At 43.8% G+C, this 20641-nt stretch overlaps 1 protein-coding gene across 1 annotated transcript; it reads right to left on the reverse strand.

Moving 5' to 3' along the window:
- Positions 1 to 1080: 1080 nt before the first annotated feature.
- On the reverse strand, positions 1081 to 10721 carry C7H6orf141 (chromosome 7 C6orf141 homolog). Its single transcript, XM_075980650.1, has 2 exons — positions 9968 to 10721; positions 1081 to 5474 (listed from the first exon to the last, which is right to left on the reverse strand). Exon 1 carries the CDS (start codon positions 10698 to 10700, stop codon positions 10170 to 10172), a length of 531 nt encoding a protein of 176 aa, XP_075836765.1. The 5' UTR covers positions 10701 to 10721; the 3' UTR covers positions 1081 to 5474; positions 9968 to 10169.
- Between the last annotated feature and the right edge of the window lie 9920 nt (positions 10722 to 20641).

Below are 20641 nucleotides of genomic sequence, written 5' to 3' on the forward strand. Positions count from 1 at the left end.
ATAAAAAACACCAATGATAGCCTTTGCTGGAGAGGTTGTGGAGAAAGGGGGACACTCACCCATTGCTGGTGGGAATGCAAACTTGTGCAACCACTCTGGAAAGCAGTGTTTCGGTTTCTCAGGAAATTCGGAATCAACCTACCTCTGGATCCAGCAATACCACTCTTAGGAATATACCCAAGAGAGGCCCTAACATACAACAAAAGTATATGCTCAACTATGTTCATGGCAGCATTGTTTGTAATAGCCAGAACCTGGAAACAACCTAGATGCCCTTCAACGGAAGAATGGATGAAGAAAGTATGGAATATATACATATTAGAGTATTACTCAGCAGTAAAAAACAAGGACTTCTTGAATTTTGCATACAAATGGATGGAAATAGAAAACACTATCCTGAGTGAGGTAAGCCAGACCCAAAAAGAGGAACATGGGATGTACTCACTCATATTTGGTTTCTAGCCATAAATAAAGGACATTGGGCTTATAATGCATGTTCCTAGAGAAGCTAAGTAAGAAGGTGAACCCAAAGACAAACACATAGGCATCCTCATGAATATTAACCTTCATCAGGCGATGAAAGGAGACAGAGACAGAGGAGCACGGGACAGAAATCTCAAGGTCCAAATCAGGAGCAGAAGGAGACGGAGCATGAGGAAGGAACTAAGGACCGCGAGGGGTGCACCCACACACTGAGACAATGGGGATGTTCTATGGGGAACTCACCAAGGCCAGCTGGCCTGGGTCTGAAAAAGCATGGGACAAATCCGGACTAGCTGAACATAGAGGACAATGAGGAATACTGAGAACTCAAGAACAATCGCAGTGGGTTTTTGATCCTACTGCACGTACTGGCTTTGGGGGAGCCTAGGCAGTTTGGATGCTCACCTTAGGAGACCTGGATAGAGGTGGGCGACCCTTGGGCTTTCCACAGGTCAGGGAACCCTGATTGCTCTTTGAGCAGATGAGGGAGGGGGACTTGATCGGGGGAAGGGGAGGGAAATGGGAGGCGGTTGCGGGGAGGAGGCAGAAATCCTTAATAAATAAATAAATTGAAAAAAAAAATAAAAAAAAAAGATTATTTCATTTATGCCGTTGAAATTTTCCTACACATTGGGATGAAGAGATTGTGACACCTGAATCCTTGTAACTTCTAGGATCTGGGTCAGCATTTAGTCCAGCCCAGCCTTAATTATTTTGCAGCCTTGTTATTATTCTGCGACAAAAATCTTTCTAACTCCCAGAATCCTCACACTTCTTCGTAACCGAAGAGGACTGGTATGTTACTTCATAGCCAGCAACATGTTTTATATATACAAGGCCTTAGGTTCAATCTCCAACACATACAAAGTTTGAAATTAGTAAAAGGCTGAATCTATGGTTATTTATTTGCTAAAATTGGCAGATGTGCTAAGGATCAAGTTCAGGGTCTCAGACATGTCAGGCAAGCATTCTGTCAAATCCCGTCCCCAGCCTGAGGTTGAATCCGTGTGGCAGTGGCTAGATCTTATATGGAGATATCTGAAAGCAGATAGAAAAGAATTGCTGCAGAAAATACTGCTTCAAGTATTTTGCTTTTTGTCCTTAGAAGGTAAAGCATAGGTGCTGGCAGGATTGTTCTGTGCTTAAGGACAGGGACTACTCTTGTTGTGGACCTGAACTCAGTTCCCATAATCTTTGTTGGATGGCTTACAACTGCCCACAACTCCAACTCAAGGGGTTCCGGAGTTGTTCAAGAACACCTGTTTTTAAGTACACATTACCACCCACCCGAGATAAACATACAAAATAATACAAAAATAAATAGATAGATAGATAATTGAATAAATAAATTTTTAAAAATGCAGTTGATTAGAATGAAGAGAGATGTAAACCTGACCACCATGGCTGATTGTTATTATGATAATGATAGCAGATTTGGGTGTTCCTTATATGCCTGGCACTAAGTAGCTTCCATTAAATTTAATCTTAGAGAGTTACTGCAGTGCTGGAAGAATGCCACTCGGCCTCGGCTGCCATCTGTCCATAATGGCAGGGTTACTCAATAACTGCCAGCTTTCTGATGTGCCCACCTTGTCGCTCAGGCCCTCCCTGATCTAAACCCATCCTAAGAGAAGTTGTCCTTCTAGACATCTGCCCCACCCCGCCACCACCACCAAATTCTTGATGCCAGAGGTATACCTCAAGCCTTCCCCTTTCTCTGTTTCCTTTTCACTGTTAAGGAAAATTTGCCCAGACAGATTCAAAGAGAAAAAGACTTTCTTGGAGATTTTTACGGTAGGGAAGAGAGAACAAACTGAATTTCTCTGAGACTGATGGTAGAGAGTTTCTAAACTGGTGAGAATGTACTGAAGGATTTTGGAGACAGCTGTTCAATGTGATTAGACCATTTGTGTCTGTTAACTAATAATTTGGGGAGGTAGTCTTCTGTTTTCCCACACCACACAGGCGAAGATAATTCGGGATCCTCTCTTCCTCAATGACTCCATTTCAAAGAAATAGCTCATGGGCCCTTAGTCAAGCTAAGAGAAAATGTGAAATTTTCCCACTGCCTGGGTGCTATTGTTTCCAGCTAGCCTGAGAGAGCCTAGTCCGCTTACCTTAACATTATTACAAGCTCTGTTCTGTTAAGACTTTAACTTTCATTTACGTGCATGTATGTGACTGTATGTCTCATGTGTACTAGTGCGTGCGAAGGCAGAAGGTATCAGAGCCCCTGGAGCTGCAGTTTCACGTGCCTGTGTGATGCCCACCGTGGATACAGGGAACCAAATTCAGATCTCAGCTACTGAGCAATCCTCTTTCCAGATCTCTAGTACTCTCTTTTAAGCTGAAAGTCAGGTTATGATTTTTAAATTCACTTCCTTGTTCTGAGCATAACTGTCCTTATTCTACCGGGAACTATTGGCTGGCGCAGTGCCTGTACCCTGAACAAACCTCCTTTTGCTGCCCCAAGTAATCTGGACTTTTCCTTTCCTTATCACCATTTATGAGATTACTTAGAGAAATAAATCCATAAAGAGCCACCCTTTCTAATTAAAGAGCAAAGTGCTGAGTGGCTGGAGAGATTTCAAGGTGTTCCAGAGTCCCAACCCTGTTTTCCTACCTGAATCAACTGATTGACATTCAAGCCCCACCTTTGCCCTACTCCCTCATAACTCGCCACGAATGACTGACAAGCTGTGACTCAGCTGCAGAGGTCTGAAACCATCCTGTCCTTAACGACTTCCTGCCCTTCCTCCCCTAAGGGGCGTCTGGCAATAAACCGTTTCACATTCTTTGAAAATGAAAAACTCGTTCTCAGTTAAGAGATCCAATAATCAATCAATACTTCATTAGGGACTATTATGGAAAAATATGGCTGTTTAAGAAGACACATTATTTTCCAGGTTACCAATCCCTGATAAACTGCCTTGTATACCCTTTTATAAAGTCTAGTTCCATAATCCAACAAATTGTTATTGCCCTGACATTGTTAACAATGAATTATAATTTTTTAAAAAATAATGTTTTTAATTGTAGTAACTGACTGTGCTGACATTAACCTGAGCGATAGGACAACGCTTGTGAACCTTGAATGTGAATCACCCAGGGTTCTTTGCAGACAAGCATGCTTGCTCTGTCTCAGCAGTGCAGCGAGAGTGGAGGGAGAAGGGACTCTGCTCTTTTCTTTTTGGGGAGCCCCTTGGGCCAGATCCCCAGTGACAGCAGCCTGTAGGGTAGCTTATCTTTCCGGCTCCTTTCTGCTGCTGTGATAAAATGCTATGACAAAAAGGGACCCCGTGGAGGAAAAGCTTCCTTTCTTCTCACACTACCCAGCTAACTAAGAAGGAGACCTACATAAAAACATTGCTCAAAAAAATACAAAGGGGTTACACCAGGATTATTTTTTATAATTTATCCTTACAATAAAATAAATGCGTAAGTACACATTAACTGAAGCCAGTACACAACAGCCATGCTTTGCTGATAAACTAATTAATTGATTGTAGCTTGAATGGTTATAGAGAGTTTGAATGTTGCAGACCAAGACCCACTGTATCTTGGGTTATGTAAGCCCATCTCTATGTGTGATCTAACATCCTTGGGGTGTACAGACCAACCCAAAAACTAATAAGGACATCAGATTGTATCTGAGAGCTACAACAGAAATTTCTCACTTTGCTGTACGCACTTGCCCGAAGTTTCTACCAGTGTCTTTGAAAAGTCTGCGGATTTATGAACTATTCCATTGTTCTGATACTATAAAAATATCATGAAACCTCATAGGCACGTGGATTTTGGCATAATCTGAATCCCTGAGTTCTTTGGCCATGGTCACCCATGTTTGGTTTTAGAATGAACTATCTTTTACTCCCTTTGAAGTGAGACCTGTATATTTTGTGTCAACCTAAGCATACACATAAAAAGAAAATTAAAACAAAGCCATATTTATGTGATACTAAATATTAAGAGATGTAGGATCATGGGGGAATTTTGGTTGTCTTTTAATCTATCTTTGTAAACTTCATAATCCTTTCTTAATTTGTTTCTAGATGAGCAAACTTTTTCTCATTTTCTTTCTCCTTTCTTTTTTCTTCTTTTTTCTTTTCTGTAGGCCTCCAGATTGCTGTAATTAAAGGCTTATGCTACCACATTGGGCCCCAACAATCTATTTTGAAAATTAAACTTTTTCTTTCTTCTTTTAAGGGTCATTTTCAGTCTTGAACAAATGTCTCAGCGGTTAAGAACTCTTTCTGGGTTAAGTTTCTGTTACCTGCATGAAGGCTTACAACCACCTATACTCCAGTGTTAGGGAATCTAACACCTTCTTTTGCTCTCTGTGGGCAGCTGGTAGACACACTAAACATATACACATGCAGGCAAACACTCATAAACAAAAAATTTTACATTTAAAAATTTTAGGAAAAAAAAAGAATCACAGTGAGTTTTAATATCAAGACCTGGTAAGGCTCCTCAATACAAAAAGCAAGTCAAATACAGCGGATAGCATATGTAATGACAGGTATGGAAAAGGAGATTAAAGAGAGGTGGCAGCCCGAGAATCTGGAACACACTGTCATCCCATGATGTAGGTGGAACATCTCCAGTTCAGTCATCACAGGCTAGACATCACGTCCAAAGTAAGCCTGGGATACACAGCTAGACACTGTCTCAAAATAAAAATATATATTAATTTTAAAAAAAAAAACAGAGGTAGGAACTGGCCTGATCATGGCGGTTATGTTACTCTGACATCTGTCGCAGTCTATTGTGTTCAGATGGGCCTCTGGAGTCTTTGGTGCAGTTTATCCAACAAGGACAATGTCAGACAAACTCAGTTTTCTGTGAGGTAGAGGTTAAGTCAAAGAGCCAAGATCCAGTCATCCTGAGAGATGCCGAGACCTGGTCATCCTGAGACAATCCTTGGTACTGACAAGTTCGGATGCTCTTCCAAAGACTCTTGTGAAATGGAAAGTGTTCTTGTTCTTCACCTGTAAGGCAAACCAAGACAGTTCAGCAACTACTTTTTGCTTTCAATGTGATATCTATTTAAAACCTGTAAACATGCTGCAGAAAGCTAACTGGGGGGAGGGGTCAGGTAGAAAAGTAGTTTTAAAATTATTTTCCAGCCGGGCGATAGTGGCACACGCCTTTAATCCCAGCACTCGGGAGGCAGAGGCAGGCGGATCTCTGTGAGTTCGAGACCAGACTGGTCTACAAGAGCTAGTTCTAGGACAGGCTCCAAAGCCACAGAGAAACCCTGTCTCGAAAAACCAAAAAAAAAAAATTATTTTCCAATATGGGGCGTGATGGCGCATGCCTTTAATCCCAGCACTCAGAAGGCAGGCAGATCTGAGGCCTTTCTGATATACATAAAGAGTCTCAGGCCAACCAAGACTACATAGCAAGACCCCGTCTAAGCTTCAACTACCAGGGAGGCAATGCAAGCTTTCAGCCCCTCTGTTCATTCAGCATAGTGACTGTAGTCCTTCCTCTAGTCTTAGCTGAGGACTCCCACATGGTGTAGAAATCGTTTCTAAGGACTTTGGTAAACGGGTGTGTGGATCCATTAAAGATGGAAAAAGCTAAAAACCTCTAGTTCATCTTCATTATTTGTTTTGCTGTTGCTTGTTTTGTTTTTGATTTCTACACTACATGATTAAATAAAAAGCTGAATCCTGGTTAAGGGAAAAATGGGTTGAATGATGACCACACTAGGAATCCTAGGAGTCAGTGCTGAGTGGTTATATTACATGCCAGGCCGTATTCTAAGTATCTTAACTAAATCCCACCCCAAAAGCTCACCATTTCCTCTCCCCACTTAACAAGTAAAGACATAAAGATTAGGCACCTTGCCCAAGGTTTACTAGTTAACAAAGGATTGGCATGAGCCACAAAACTCCAGAGTTTGCCTTCTGATAGCTGAAGGATGCTACTCTTTTGGGTCATTGCAAAAGATAGTTGTTTTTTCTTGTCTCCATTCAATGCTTAATCATGTAGAACCAATCTCATACAGGCAGAGAGGCCACTTGCATGATTAACCTTACAAAGAGATGAGGAAGCAAATCAAAACAACTTTGAGATATCATCTTACACCTGTCAGATTGGCTAAAATAAAAAACACCAATGATAGCCTCTGCTGGAGAGGTTGTGGAGGAAGGGGTTCCCTCATCCATTGCTGGTGGGAATGCAAACTTGTGCAACCACTTTGGAAAGCAGTGTTTCGGTTTCTCAGGAAATTCGGGATCAACCTACCCCTGGACCCAGCAATACCACTCTTGGGAATATACCCAAGAGATGCCCGATCATATGACAAGGGCATTTGTTCAACCAATTTCATAGCAGCATTATTTGTAATAGCCAGAACCTGGAAACAACCTAGATGTCCTTCAATGGAAGAATGGATGAAGAAAGTGTGGAATATATACACATTAGAGTACTACTCAGCAGTAAAAAACAATGACTTCTCAAATTTTGCATGCAAATGGATGGAAATAGAAAATAGTATCCTGAGTGAGGTAACCCAGACCCAAATAGATGAACAAGGGATATACTCACTCATAATTGGGTTCTAGCCATAAATAAAGGTCAGTGAGTCTATAATTTGTTATCCTAAAGAAGCTAGAAAAGAAGGTGAACCCAAAGAAAAACATATAGCTATCCTCCCGGGTATGGGAAGTAGACAAGATTGCCAGGCAAAAATCGGGATCTTAAGGGTGGGGTGGGAGGGGGGTAAGGGGAGATGGGGAGAGAAAAGTGAGAAGGGTAGGATGGGGAGAACTTGGGGCAACGGGATGATTGGGATAAAGGAAGGTTGGATAGGGGAGCAGGGAAGCACATATCTTAATTAAGGGAGCCATCTTAGGGTTGGCAAGAGACTTGGACCTAGAGGGGCTCCCAGATGCCCAGGGCGATGTCCCCAGTTAGTTCCTGGGGCAGCTGAGGATAGGGAACCTGAAATGATCCTATCCTATAGCCATACTGATGAATATTTTGCATATCACCATAGAACCTTCATCTGGCGATGGATGGAGATAGAGACAGAGACCCACACTGGAGCACTGGACTGAGCTCCCAAAGTCCCAATGAGGAACAGAAGGAGGGAGAACATGAGCAAAGAAGTCAGGACCACAAGGGGTGCACCCACCCATGGAGACAGTGGGGCTGATCTATTGGAGCTCACCAAGGCCAGCTGGACTGTGACTGAAAAAGCATGGGATAAAACCAGACTCTCTGAATATGGCGGACAATGAGGGCTGCTGAGAAGCCAAGGACAATGGCACTGGGTTTTGATCCTACTTCATGTTCTGACTTTGTGGGAGCCTAGCCAGTTTGGATGTTCTCCTTCCTAGACCAGGATGGAGGGGGGAGGACTTTGGACTTTCCACAGGGCAGCGAACCCTGACTGCTCTTCAGACTGGAGAAGGAGGGGGAGAGGAGTGGGAGGAGGGGGAGAGGAGTGGGAGGCTGGGAGGAGGCGGAAATTTTTTTTTCTCAATTAAAAAAAAGAAATAAAAATAGAAAAGAAAAAAACCGAGATCAGGAAGAATTTCTGCAAAAGGAGAAGTTATTGGGAGATCAATATCACATTTTCATCTACTCTATAGATCTGTGGATGAGTTCAAGCACTAATGTCCTTCCTCAGGGAAGCTCTCTCAGGCCTGAAAACTGCTAGTGGTGAATCTCCAGCCGGCCTTGCAAGATGCAGGGATAAAAATGACTCTCATACTTTTCCTAAATCTGTGTTAGAAACCCATGGCACCCTCAGATGGATCCACTTTTGAGACAGGGTCTCCATGTGCAACACAAACTGGCCTAGAATTCAAATTCTCCTGCTTGGGCATAATTGAATCTCTAGAAGAAAGATGTAGTAATCGTCATCCACGAATATTTAGGAGGGAGATGACCACATTTCTTGTCTACTTAGTAAGCACATGAAGACACTTGCTCATGAGCTACAAAAGCTATGGACCTCTAGGGCAAACTTAGCTCTTCTGTTTAAAGAAGGATGCTGTCTGGCCAGGCAGAAGATAAAAGGTGGACCAGATGATTGCTTGAAGGCAAATCAAGCTGGGACTGAAGACAGATGAAACAACTACGTAAGAGCAGCTGTTCCAGCTTCACCCCCAAAGCAGAGCCTCTCTCCTTTGTTACCTGTTACCAAATACCCCTCCCATGGGGGCCAGTTGAGCCCTCACCTCACTCTAAGAGCTTTGTTTTGCTCCTCAGAGTTCCAAACTAGGTCCCAGTACTAAAGAGTTAATAATGAAGTGGGACTGGAGAGATGGTCCCCTGGATACAAGTACTTGCTGCTCTTGCAAAGGACCAAGGTTCAATACCCAGCACCCACACCATTGTTCACAACCATCCCTAACTCCAATTCCAGGGGATCCAATTCTGAGTTCCGAGAGCAGTGGGCACATTAGCAGTGCACACGTGGACGTACAAGCGAAACACTCACATAAATAAGATAATGAAGTTTTTTTTTTTCTAATGCTGGTGTCTAATGACAAAGGGAATCCACTTAAAACAAGTGTTAGCCTTCAATCATTTTAAACGCAGGGTAGAGTTTGGAGAGAGGGCTCAGTGGTCAAGAGTCCAGACTGCTCTTGCAGAGGACCAAATTTGATACCAAACACTTGTTTCCCCAATTCCCAATTTCCTGTAGCTCCAGCAGCAAGGAGCTCTGGCCTCCAGGCACCTACCAACACTCACAGGCACATACATCTAATTGAAGATAATACAACTTAAACCCAGCAGAGTTCTTGTCAGTTCAGTCTTAACTACAGATCTTAGCAGTTAAAAAGTGTAGGTGTCTGGATGAGAATAGGGCATGTTTCTTTCTGAACAGAAAAAGCAAAGGAGCAGATTAGGGGTGGAGTGAGGAATGGGAGTTAAGGAGGGAGGGGAAACTGGTTGAGATGTAAAATAAATAAATAAATAGATTTAATTTTTAAAAAAACAAGCCAAAAAGAATAAAGCATACAAACGTTTATGACATACTGCATCCAGAATGTCTACCTCACTTAATAAACAGTAACTTGGGTTAGATGCCCTCTGGGATAAAGGCCTGTTCTCAGGCCAATGCCCTCCACACAGAAAAAACACCCTCCCACCCCAGTCTTTCTTTCCCTTGCTCCTTTTCTCCTCAAGACGGAAATACGAAGGACCAGAGAGGAAATTGCATACTAGTGAATAGAGTACCTAGAAACATTTTGCTTCACTTCCTGATTCGTTTTATTTTTTTCTATATATTAAAAAAACAAACAAACAATGTTCTTAAGGCTTTTGAAGCAAGTCTCTCTGCACCCGCCCCACACACCACACACATCCTAGGCAGCAGACCGCAAACATCACTTGTGCTTTTGGGTGCTTAACAGGAAGAAGATGCAGACAAGCAATATGAGTTGTTTCCAAAAACGCCAAGTGAATTGACTAAGGTTTTGCGCTCTCGAACTCCCACTTTCCACCAATGTAAAAATACCTTTTATTCTCTTAAAGGACTGTCAGACACTGACGCCACAGAGGATGTCTAAAACTGCTGAGAGTTGGTTCTTCGAGCGTTTCCTCGCATCCCTAGCCCTGGAACATTTCTCGGGTTCGGATCTTTGGCGACGAATTATCCTCCCGTAGCAACGCAGGGTACATCCAGGTTCTGCTCTCGCCCCAGTGCCACACAAACGATGTCATTCACTCTGGGTGCGAAAGGTGACGGCGGTTACAGAGCGCTCCTTGGTCCTCGTAGTCATCTGACCCTTGGTCCACTCAGTCCGCTGCACCTCCTGCGTCTCATGGTAATCCACGACCCGGACCAACACGGACCTGGGGGTGGCTGCTGGGTTCCGAGGCTGGGCTCCGGGGACCGTGGCAATGCGCCTGCGGGAAAGCTTCGGTTCCCGTTCCGAATCGCGGTGGTCTTCAATCCTCGGACGGAAGTCCTCGCTATCCACCAGCTCTGCGCAAGCAGGGTCCGCTTGTGTTCCCAACCACCTCTCGGGGTTCAGAAGAAAGAGCACTTTTTCTCTGACCCAGGACGACTGGCAATCCAAATTCTCTCGCGTCCGCGATCTCACGTCCCCACCTGCCGCTGAGAGGTCCCTGTCGGTCTTCGACAGAGCGGGATCCGGAGCGCCGGTATCCACGGGCGGCCCACCCCGGACCCCGCGCGGAGAACACACGGCCCGCCCGGGCTCGATCCCGGCGAGCGGGTCATTCATACGTCCTCGTTGCTCCAGTTCTCAAAGGAAAACTCCAGCGCTCCTCAGAAAACCGCGGGGTGTAGGCACTGGGTGTGGCCTGAGCGAGTCACAGACTATAGGAGCAGCCCGAGGCCAGGCTAGGTGAGGATATCAGCCTCCTATCTTGGTTCCTTTCTCAGCCCTTAAACCCCATGGCTCCCACCCACACAGTCTTGGCGCCTTTTCTTTGCCTTGGCCAACTCTTTTTTGGTGTGTTTGGCTCCAGCTCCACGACTGCCTGGTAAGGTCTCCATCTGCCCTCATACCCGTGACCCTTTTCTCTAAAACTGAAATGAGAGGCACTTGGGACACCTTCTCAAATTCTCAAAACATTATTTCTTATTCCTTTCCATGGATGTTCAGCATGAAGGAACAATTACGTTTGGTTTTTAATCTTGCGGTTTAATCAAATTCTGAAAAAAATATATATTTATTTGAGAAAGAACTCTATTCATGAACTCCATGGCAATGCCCCGTCCTCAGCTTCCTGAACTCCTGAACTGAAAAGGATTTGTGTCCACTTTCAATCCTCCCCTAGGCTAGTGTACCTCCAAGTCTGTGGAACCCAGGTCATGGGGTGATGTTGAAGCAGTTGAAGTCTTAGAGAACAGAGCTGGCTGTTAGTTTGTACATTTCCTTTGGAATGTCAGGATCTGTGGGGACAGTGGTCAACTCCGTCTGTGTTTTGGTTGTTACTGTCAGAGAGGCCTAATGCCTTTGACTTCAAACACTTATAGAAGAGAAACAGAGCAAATAAGAACAAATCACTTAAACGAGTTTTTTGAATTTATGTTCTTGTACCTTTATAGAACTCCTCTCATTCACCTATCCTCTCCGTTTTTAACTCCCCTCCCCCCTCCAGATAATGCATCCATGTATCTGTTCCCATGTCTACATATATGGGTGATCCTGTGGATACTCAGAGTCAGTGCCCATGCCACATTAGTCTATGCTGAGTTCGTGGAGAACTCTAGCCAACAGGAGAAAAATCTCATATGTGAAAGTTCTAGTTCATCCCTGGTAACAGCAATTTGTTTGACTCGATAATACTGTTTCGCTTTCTGATTCATCAAAATGACCACAACTGTGGGAATTTCTGCTCTCACAAGAAAGGCTCAACAACGTGGTGAAACAGACTTCTTGGTATCAGGGTGGAGTCTGGCTGATTAGAACTTGTTGCGGTCTGGCTGGTCTCTACTACTCCACATTGATCATTCTTGAGTGCTTCAGATGAAAATAGCTTGAAGCACTTTAAAGTCGGTTATCTCTTTTACAATGAAATAAGGAAGTAATATTTCTTTGGTATTTTTGGAGATTTTGCAACTTTCTGACTCTAATCAAACACTGATACAATACAGCCTGGTTTCTATTTTGTTTATGTTTGTTCCTGACTGATCTATGAAGTATCTCCTTATAAGACTACAAGGCTCTGTCTTGTTCATAAACCTAACCAGGAAGTACCTAGTATTGCTGAATGCCAGGAACAGGGTGATGGGATGTTTAGAGGAAGAAGCCAAACTGCTTATCTCCAGAGTGTGCTTCCTTGGAGGTAGAGTGACGTAATCACCCAGGAGGCATGGATATGAACACAGCTGTGTAGATGAGGATCATCTGAAGATCAACTCTCTGACCTACGCTCACATAGTTTTCATGGGTTTGGAACCAGGCTTTGAACATTGACTGTTAGCAAGGCCCTCGGTAATTCTGATGCAGGTGGGTGGTCCATGGGCATAATGGGAAACATACCACAAATGCATGATGTGGGAGTGATTTCTTTCTAATCTGTTGCTTTCATTGGTTAATTAATAAAGAAACTGCCTAGGCCCATTTGATAGGCCAACCCTTAGGTGGGTGGAGTAAACAGAACAGAATGCTGGGAGAAAAAAGCCAAGTCAGGAGTCGCCATGATTCACCCACCCGACACAGCTGCAGGTTAAGATCTTCCCTGGTAAGCCACCTCGTGGGCTACACAGAATATTAGAAATGGGTTAGATCAATATGTAAGACCTAGCCAATAAGAGGCTGGAACTAATGGGCCAGGCAGTGTTTAAAAGAATACAGTTTCCGTGTAATTATTTCAGGTGTAAAGCTAGCCGGGTGGCGGGATGCAGCCCCGCCATTCCCCACAACAAATGCACAGCAGCTGCAGATGCTTGCACCACGTCAGCGCAAGAATGGGCCCTTTAACAGTTAGGCATGGGTAGAGGAGGGGCTCTTGAGGTCCCAGTCCTAACTGCTAACCCGTTTGCTACTAAGCCATTCACGGAGGAAGAAAAATCATTCTCTTCATTTGTACACATGCTGGTGACTCTGTAGGGCTCCAGTGAATAATCCCATCTAATGGTCACACAGATGGCCCTGATTGAACTAAATGGGACCAAAACCAGTCAGCTCTGAGAACATATACACAAGTAACATTATACAGATGGAGCACAGGTTATATTTAGGAAAAGATGCTCACCTTACTAGTCCTGGATAGAGGTGGGCGGTCCTTGGGCTTCCCACAGGTCAGGGAACCCTGATTGCTCTTCTAGCAGATGAGGGAGGGGGACTTGATCGGGGGAGGGGGAGGGAAATGGGAGGCGGTTGCGGGGAGGAGGCAGAAATCCTTAATGAATAAATAAATTTAAAAAATAATAAATAAAAAAGAGAAAAAAATTATAATAAATGAATATAATTAAAAAAATAAAAACAAAAACAAAAAAAGAAATTTACATACATATATGCATGCAGCAACAGTAAATGGGTAAAGAGGCCCTGAATTGGAACGTAAGCAAGGAAGTGTATGTGGGAGGGATTGGAGGGAGGAGGGGAAAGGAGAACTGCTGTGTTTATGTTATCATTTCAAAAATAAAAATTTTTTTATTATATATTTTTTTATTGAAAGAAAAAAAATTCCCGCCTCCTCCCAGCCTCCCATTTCCCTCCCCCTCCTCCCACTCTTCTCCTCCTCCCATTCCTCTCCCCCTCCCTCTCCAGTCTCAAGAGCAGTCAGGGTTCCCTGTCCAGTGGAAAGTCCAAGGTCCCCCCCATCCAGTCCAGGAAGGTGAACATTCATACTGGCTAGGCTCCACAAAGCCAGAACATGAAGTAGGATCAAAACCCCGTGCCATTGTCTTTGGCCTCTCACCAGCCCTCATTGTCCGCCACGTTCAAAGAGTCCGGTTTTATCCCATACTTTTTCAGTCACAGTCCAGCTGGCCTTGGTGAGCTCCCAAGAAAGTAAGAAGCCATGAACCTGAGAAAGGTTGGTATGGACAGGAAAGAGATAGGAATAAGAGGGATTTCAGAGAGGGAGTGGAAATAGAGTAATGAAGATACATTATATGCACTTATGAAATTGTTAAAATCCTAGACTTATTTTGTTCTTTGAAACAACAAGGAGAATACTTTTTTCTGTTCCTTCTTTTCAGGAAAATTGGGAGAAATCTACTGTTATGCCCAGTCCGTGGGGACCCCAAAAGATCACCAGGGAGACAGACTCACTGAAATGCAAAAGCGAGGTTGATGGTGTGCACAATACAAGCTGGCAGGGACCTCATTACAGCAACTGGTGCAGCAGCAGCAGCAAGAGGACATACCCTGCCCTTCTAGAGGGCATTATTTAAAGGCACAAATCAGAAAAGTTACATAATCAATTCTGATTGGCTTGTGTCCTAGGGACTTCTCAGGAATTTTATTTTTGAACCTTGCCTGTTGCTTGTCAAGTTTTCTTGTCGGCTGACCTTCGGATGGGGACATTCTGCAGTTTTCTGTACTCTCCAGAAGGCTACCCTGTTACTTTTGCCCCTAGTCATTTATGAGGACTGAAATGCTTTATGGGAAATAGCTTTCACAAGACACATGATGGAGGTGAAGGACAAAATGGAGGAACTTTGGTTCTCCATTCCTCTCTGTTCTAGTAACTAAAGTGAACCATACCATGGGTTCCTGACTTGACTTCTAAGTATCTTTGACCTGAAGAGAAACGCTTTTTTTTTTTCAAGACAGGGTTTCTCTGTGGTTTTGGAGCCTGTCCTGGAACTAGCTCTTGTAGACCAGGCTGGTCTCGAACTCACAGATTTCCGCCTGCCTCTGCCTCCCGAGTGCTGGGATTAAAGACATGCGCCACCACCGCCGGGCTAAGAGAAACACTTTTAAGTTCATATTTAGATGGCAGCCAGAATAAATCTAAAGTCTTGAACTTGTGACCAAACAGTAAGGTAGTCACTGCTCTATCAGCTTATCAGAACTATACCTTAGAAGATGAAAGAAATCAGAAACATTCTCCATATCATAACCTGTGTTTACATCTTAATATATTTTTAGACCCTCAAAGCTTATGAGCTTTTATATCCTTAGACCTTCATATATCTTAAAACATTTTTTTAATCAAGAGACCTAGTAGCTTTAGAAAAAGCAAGACTTGATTTTTATATCTATAAAATGAGCTAACAATCTGGCTCTAGCTCTGTGGAAGGATCCGGATGTCCGCTGCTGCTAAACTGACAACATTATAGCTGGCCTAGCCATCGATGCTATCAGAGATCCCAGAAGGATAAACTATACCTGAGTAGAGATCAAGCAGCTTCCGAATCCATTAAAAATGACAGGTACCAAAGTCCATATACAGTTAGCCATACCCAGGTCTCCATGGCATTGAAGGCAGAAGAATCAGAACAGCAGTCTTATAGCCTTAGCCAGACCCATAAGGTGGAAGAGGGACATGGAAAAGACTGATCTTATTTTGTCTAGGCAAAAGTGGTGCAATCAATTCTCCAATGTCCTACTGTTTGTCCACAGTCTGGACCGGGTCCTGGCAGCAGGTATTGCACTGGGGCATCTCGCCCAGTGGTCAGCATCATCATAACCCAAGTGGAGACATCATGGTGTCCCCTAATCTTCTTTTGAGACCTTCAGTTACTGCTAGGATCTCCAAGTCTCTGTCTAATATAAACTTTTTAATAATTTTAAATGCCATATTTTGCAGATCTCTGAAGTAGGAGGACTGCCTGGGTATATCTGATTGGACAAACTTTGTTTCTAGTCACTTGTTTTAAGTTTTACTTTGAAAACATATACAGGGAACTAAATAAGGCTTATTCCTGTAATTATTTATACCAGTACTTTAAGGATGACTAACTAACTTATTTTTCCTAATGGTCTATAATAAGTTAGCAGCTTTTATAAGACTAAAACTTTACATTCTGTCAGGTTTAGCCTTTAAAAAAATAATGATTTTGAATTGAAGCTAATAAAGAGTCATTCTGAGGTTAGAAACAGAACAAGTTTGTATCCCTCTGCTAATGCTGTCTCCTGCAAAGGCAAGGAAAAGGTCCCAGGGCAAAACGGGAACAGGATGGGGACTATAGGGGCTAGCATTGCCCTGGACAAGTTCTAAAATCCTATACCAGCATGAAACATCTGAGACTAATTGTAGCTTTTTCCCATACCCTAACCAATAGTAATTTGTAATCAGCCCCTCTAAATGATGACAGATATTTATAACTTATTGGATCTGAATGACCAAGACAGCCATGGTGAAGAGAAGTCTGGTTATAGTGTCACAGCACGGCCATGGCAGCTTAACACCTATAGCCAGTGACTTCCCCTCATTGTGCTTGGCCCGCAGAGCTAAACCTTGGCTGTGTTTGGCCAGAAACCGAGGCCCCCAGCCCCCAGAGCAGGCCGAGGGAACCCATCCACCAGCATGGGAGGCGGCAGGGTGGCATGAAGCATGGGGGTCTTAAGGGGGAAACCTGCAAAGGCGAAGGGAGTGCAGCAGATTACGTGGAAGGAAAAACCTGTCCAGTCAAGTCAGTTGTCAACAGAGACACAAAGAAAGAACACAGCAGTTAGACTAAGGGCCCAAAACAGACACTGATGGGTACCAGATGGTCTGATTTATTGGGAGCCTGAAGATTTGGCCTGAGAAGATCAAAAAACATACAGGAGGGATAGGAGGCATTCAGTAAGGCTACCTGATTACCAGAGACTTCAGATTCAGAGTTACAGAAGGGGCCTGACTGGGTCTCTGACGGGATGGTCTCAGATGAGAGACTCCTGTCCAGACAAGGAAAGGGGATGTCTCCTGATTCCTCCAGGTCAGCCATCTAGTGCGTCCATCAGGACAAACTGACTTGTTCAGATTCAGATTCCGAGATCAGCACTGACAAAAACAGAACAAAGACAAGACAAGACTTCAAACACAGATTTACCGCGGTAGATCAGAATAAACCTTCGGGATCAGGGGTCCTGATGGGGGTCTCTGGAGATCCCAGACAAGCCCCCAAATGTTATGCCTAGTCCTTGGGGACCCCAAAAGATCATCAGGGAGACAGACTCACTGAAATACAAAAGCAAGGTTTATTGTGTGCACAATACAAGCTGGCAGGGACCTTGTCACAGCAACTGGTGCAGCAGCAGCAAGAGGAGGTGCCCTGCCCTTCTAGAGGGCATCATTTAACCCAGAAAAGTTACATTGGCAGAGTGTGAGGTGATGGGTTTAATCCTGATTGGCTCGTATCTAGGGACTTCTCAGGAATTTTATTTTTGAACCTTGCCTGTTGCTTGTCAAATTTTCTTATCGGCTGACCTTGGGATGGGTGTATTTCCCAGAAGGCTACCCTGTTACTTTTGCTCCTAGCCATTTCTGAGGACAGAAATACTTTATGGGAAATATCTTACGTAAGACACAAGATGGAGGTAGAGGACAAAATGGAGGAACTCTGGTTCATCACCTAGTAGGGGGTGTGTATATCACTTCCAAGTACTTTTCTTGCCTTGGGATGAGATGAAGAATTAAAACAGGGGCCGGGCGGTGGTGGCACACGCCTTTAATCCCAGCACTTGGGAGGCAGAGGCAGGCGGATCTCTGTGAGTTAGAGACCAGCCTGGTCTACAGAGCTAGTTCCAGGACAGGCTCCAAAACCACAGAGAAACCCTGTCTCAAAAAAAAAAAAAAAAGAATTAAAACAGGGAATGAAAAAAGGAGACAACTATTTGCTAAGGAATGAGGCAGAGACACCCCTCACACAGCACCTGCATTTTTAAATGAGAAGACGTTATGTATTTGTGCACATAAGGCCATGAATGAAAAATGTGGAGGAAATGCATTCATGAAAAACAAAAGTAGAGAGTTTTCCCCTGAGGGTGGCGTTTGCTGTGTGTTGTGTAGTAGTATGGCCTCCCAGTGAAAATATTTTCTCACAGGGGTAGGAGGGAGGTTCACGATATTCAGGAAGTAAACAAAACTTATGAGGTTCAGGAAGCGACTGAAAAGCCTGCAATTCTCAAGCCCCCTAAAGGAATATAGACAGTGTAATGTTCTGTACAGACAGAAAGCGTTACCGTGGGAGAACTAGCTGTCTGTTGTGCAATTTAGTGAGTCATCACTCATGCTGGGGGGCTTTCCTGTGAAGCAGCTGCCTTTGAGTCACCCATGCTCCTGTAATTAACCCCAATAAACTCACAGGTTCACCAAGCTAGACCTAAGTGACATCATGCCTTTGGCTTGTCGTCGAAGCCCTGGGCTGAGTGTACAGTGCTTCAGAGTCCCTTCCATATGTCACACAACACTGTGCTTTACTATATCAGTGATTTTAAAACACGTATAAAGAGTACAGAGATGAACCGTCTAGCTGACTCTCTAAGTTCCTTATGAGAGCCGCACGAAGGCTGGCCAGTGAGTGCGGGTGTGTCTACTGAACTGTAATGGTGAAACTCCAGTTTGCACTGGATTCTCAAAACTCAGAAGAAGATGTTCATTAATTCTCTGTGAGACTATATGTCCTTTAGTAATGTCAGAGGCTCCTCCCATAAAGTCTCACCAGCATGACTGTCCAATAGTAAGCTGAACAAAGATGACACCAATGAACATGCCAACGCCCATGAGGTCTCAAACCCTGCACAAGAACTACAGGCAACTGAGGAATTCCGGGAGTGGGAGAAGTAGTCTTCCTCGGAACTAGCACAGCAGCTGCTTATCCAAACCAAATGGTCTATCCTGAAAACATATATACAAATGGAACATTATACTGACTGGGCAGGTTATATTTAGGAATGCGTATTTGTGTGCATGTACACACACACACACACACACACATTCATTAACAATGAATTAAGAAGAGACCAAGAATTTGGAAGATAAGGGGGAAGGATATATAGCAGGGTTTGGTGGGAGGAAAGAAAAGGGGGAAATGTTGTAATTATGCTATAAGCTCAAAAATTAAAAAAGTAAAAAATATAACTACTTTTTTCTGTAATATAAGTGTATACTTTTGTTGGTGTTCTCATTTTATGGATTAGACTCAGAAGGATGGTTATCTCTCTCTCCTGCCGTTCTGTCTCTCTCATCATATGTTTGGGTGCTTATGTGGGTGGCAAGGACCACACCAAGCCTTGAACATTCTAAATAAGCACTCTGCCACTTAGGTACCTCTCTGGCCTTCAGGTGTTATTTCCCACACTTATAATACAGTGTTCTTGTCAGTTATTCTAATTTTGCTTCCTCTGGATGTAGCATCTGCTGGCAGCCTCCTGGTCTTAACTTACACCCAAATCAGTACTCAACAGCTTTCTTCCCTTATCTGGTCTAACATCCAAGAGTTGAAAAACTGGTCCAGCAACCAGTTCTCAGCTCCTGGGAAAGTGACTGCAGCCCTTCCAGCAGGCAGCAAGGGATGAGCCTAATGGAATGTCATGAGTCAAGCATTAACCCAACAAAACCATTGCCCATTCCCAGCTGCCCTGGAACCAAAATATTACACTTGAATACTTCATGGCTACTCAAACTTGACCGGACACTGGGATAATCTAGGAAAGTCCTTTAAGATGTTATCTGGTCAACCTTTAAAGATTTTACCATAACTGTGCTGGATTGTGGCTGGGGCCCATGTATGTTTAAAGCTTCCTAGATGGTTCTAACAGCTACTACATTTCAGAATCATTGAGTAAGACCATCTTTGAGGCAACACTAAATAAATAAAAAGTAATAAAATATATTGAAATGTTACACTGAACCCTGAAAATACATGCAACTACAGTGTGACCATTATATATATATATATATATATATATATATATATATATGTATATACATATATATATAAATTGATTAGGAATTACATCATGCACCCCAATTCTACTCAGTTCTGAGGCCTTCCATGTCTACCCTCCACCCTTGTATTCCCCCGAAGTAAAGAATCACTTCACTCCTTCATCTTTCCCTCCTCTCCATCATTTACTTGTTCGCCATTGTGTCATTAGGAACTACAGTGTGTCACATAGTATATCCTTCTGCCCAAACAGCATTACTTGTAAATGTTCATAGTAATGAGCTGTTGGTCTGGTACAAGGCGTCTGGCTTCTGCTATATCATCAATACTGGACCCCCACCGAGACTTCTGTCGGGGTGTTGTTGTTGCCCCAAGTCATGGAGCTCCTTTGGCATGGTTCAGCAGGACATATATGGTCCCTCCAGCAGGTTAAAGATGAGGAAGATGTTGGGGGTCATAAATGGGGTAGATGTTGGAAATCATAGAAGGAGTAGTTGTTGGGGTGGGCCAACTCAAAACCTTGAATATGAACTTGGGTGATAACTGCCTTGGTAAACCCAAGCCTCCACCAGGACAACCCCTGCCATGGGCAGGGTCAGCTCTCACTGTGGCTGATGAAGGGCAAGGCCAGTTTTCCCAGAGCAAGTGAGAGACAGGACCAGCTTAGTACTGGCCCTTGCACATCAGCCCGGCCTCAGATGGCAGTCCAGACCACAGGCATCTGCATGGTGCTTGGCGGCAACAAGAGCCAAGGACTTTAATACAGACCCTGGCTTCAGTAGGACCATGAATATTCAGACCCAACTGAAGAGTGTTAGCACCCAGTCCTAAGAGCCCCAACTCCCAAACTGAGAGAACACCATGTTTTTGCTTATTTAGCCCACC

The sequence above is a fragment of the Microtus pennsylvanicus genome, chromosome 7, assembly GCF_037038515.1.
Source record: "Microtus pennsylvanicus isolate mMicPen1 chromosome 7, mMicPen1.hap1, whole genome shotgun sequence".
NCBI lineage: Eukaryota > Metazoa > Chordata > Mammalia > Rodentia > Cricetidae > Microtus > Microtus pennsylvanicus.

What these genes read in the sequence shown, in the direction of transcription:
- C7H6orf141 (XM_075980650.1), bottom strand. Translation starts at nt 10,700, where the DNA reads ATGAATGACCCGCTCGCCGGGATCGAGCCCGGGCGGGCCGTGTGTTCT.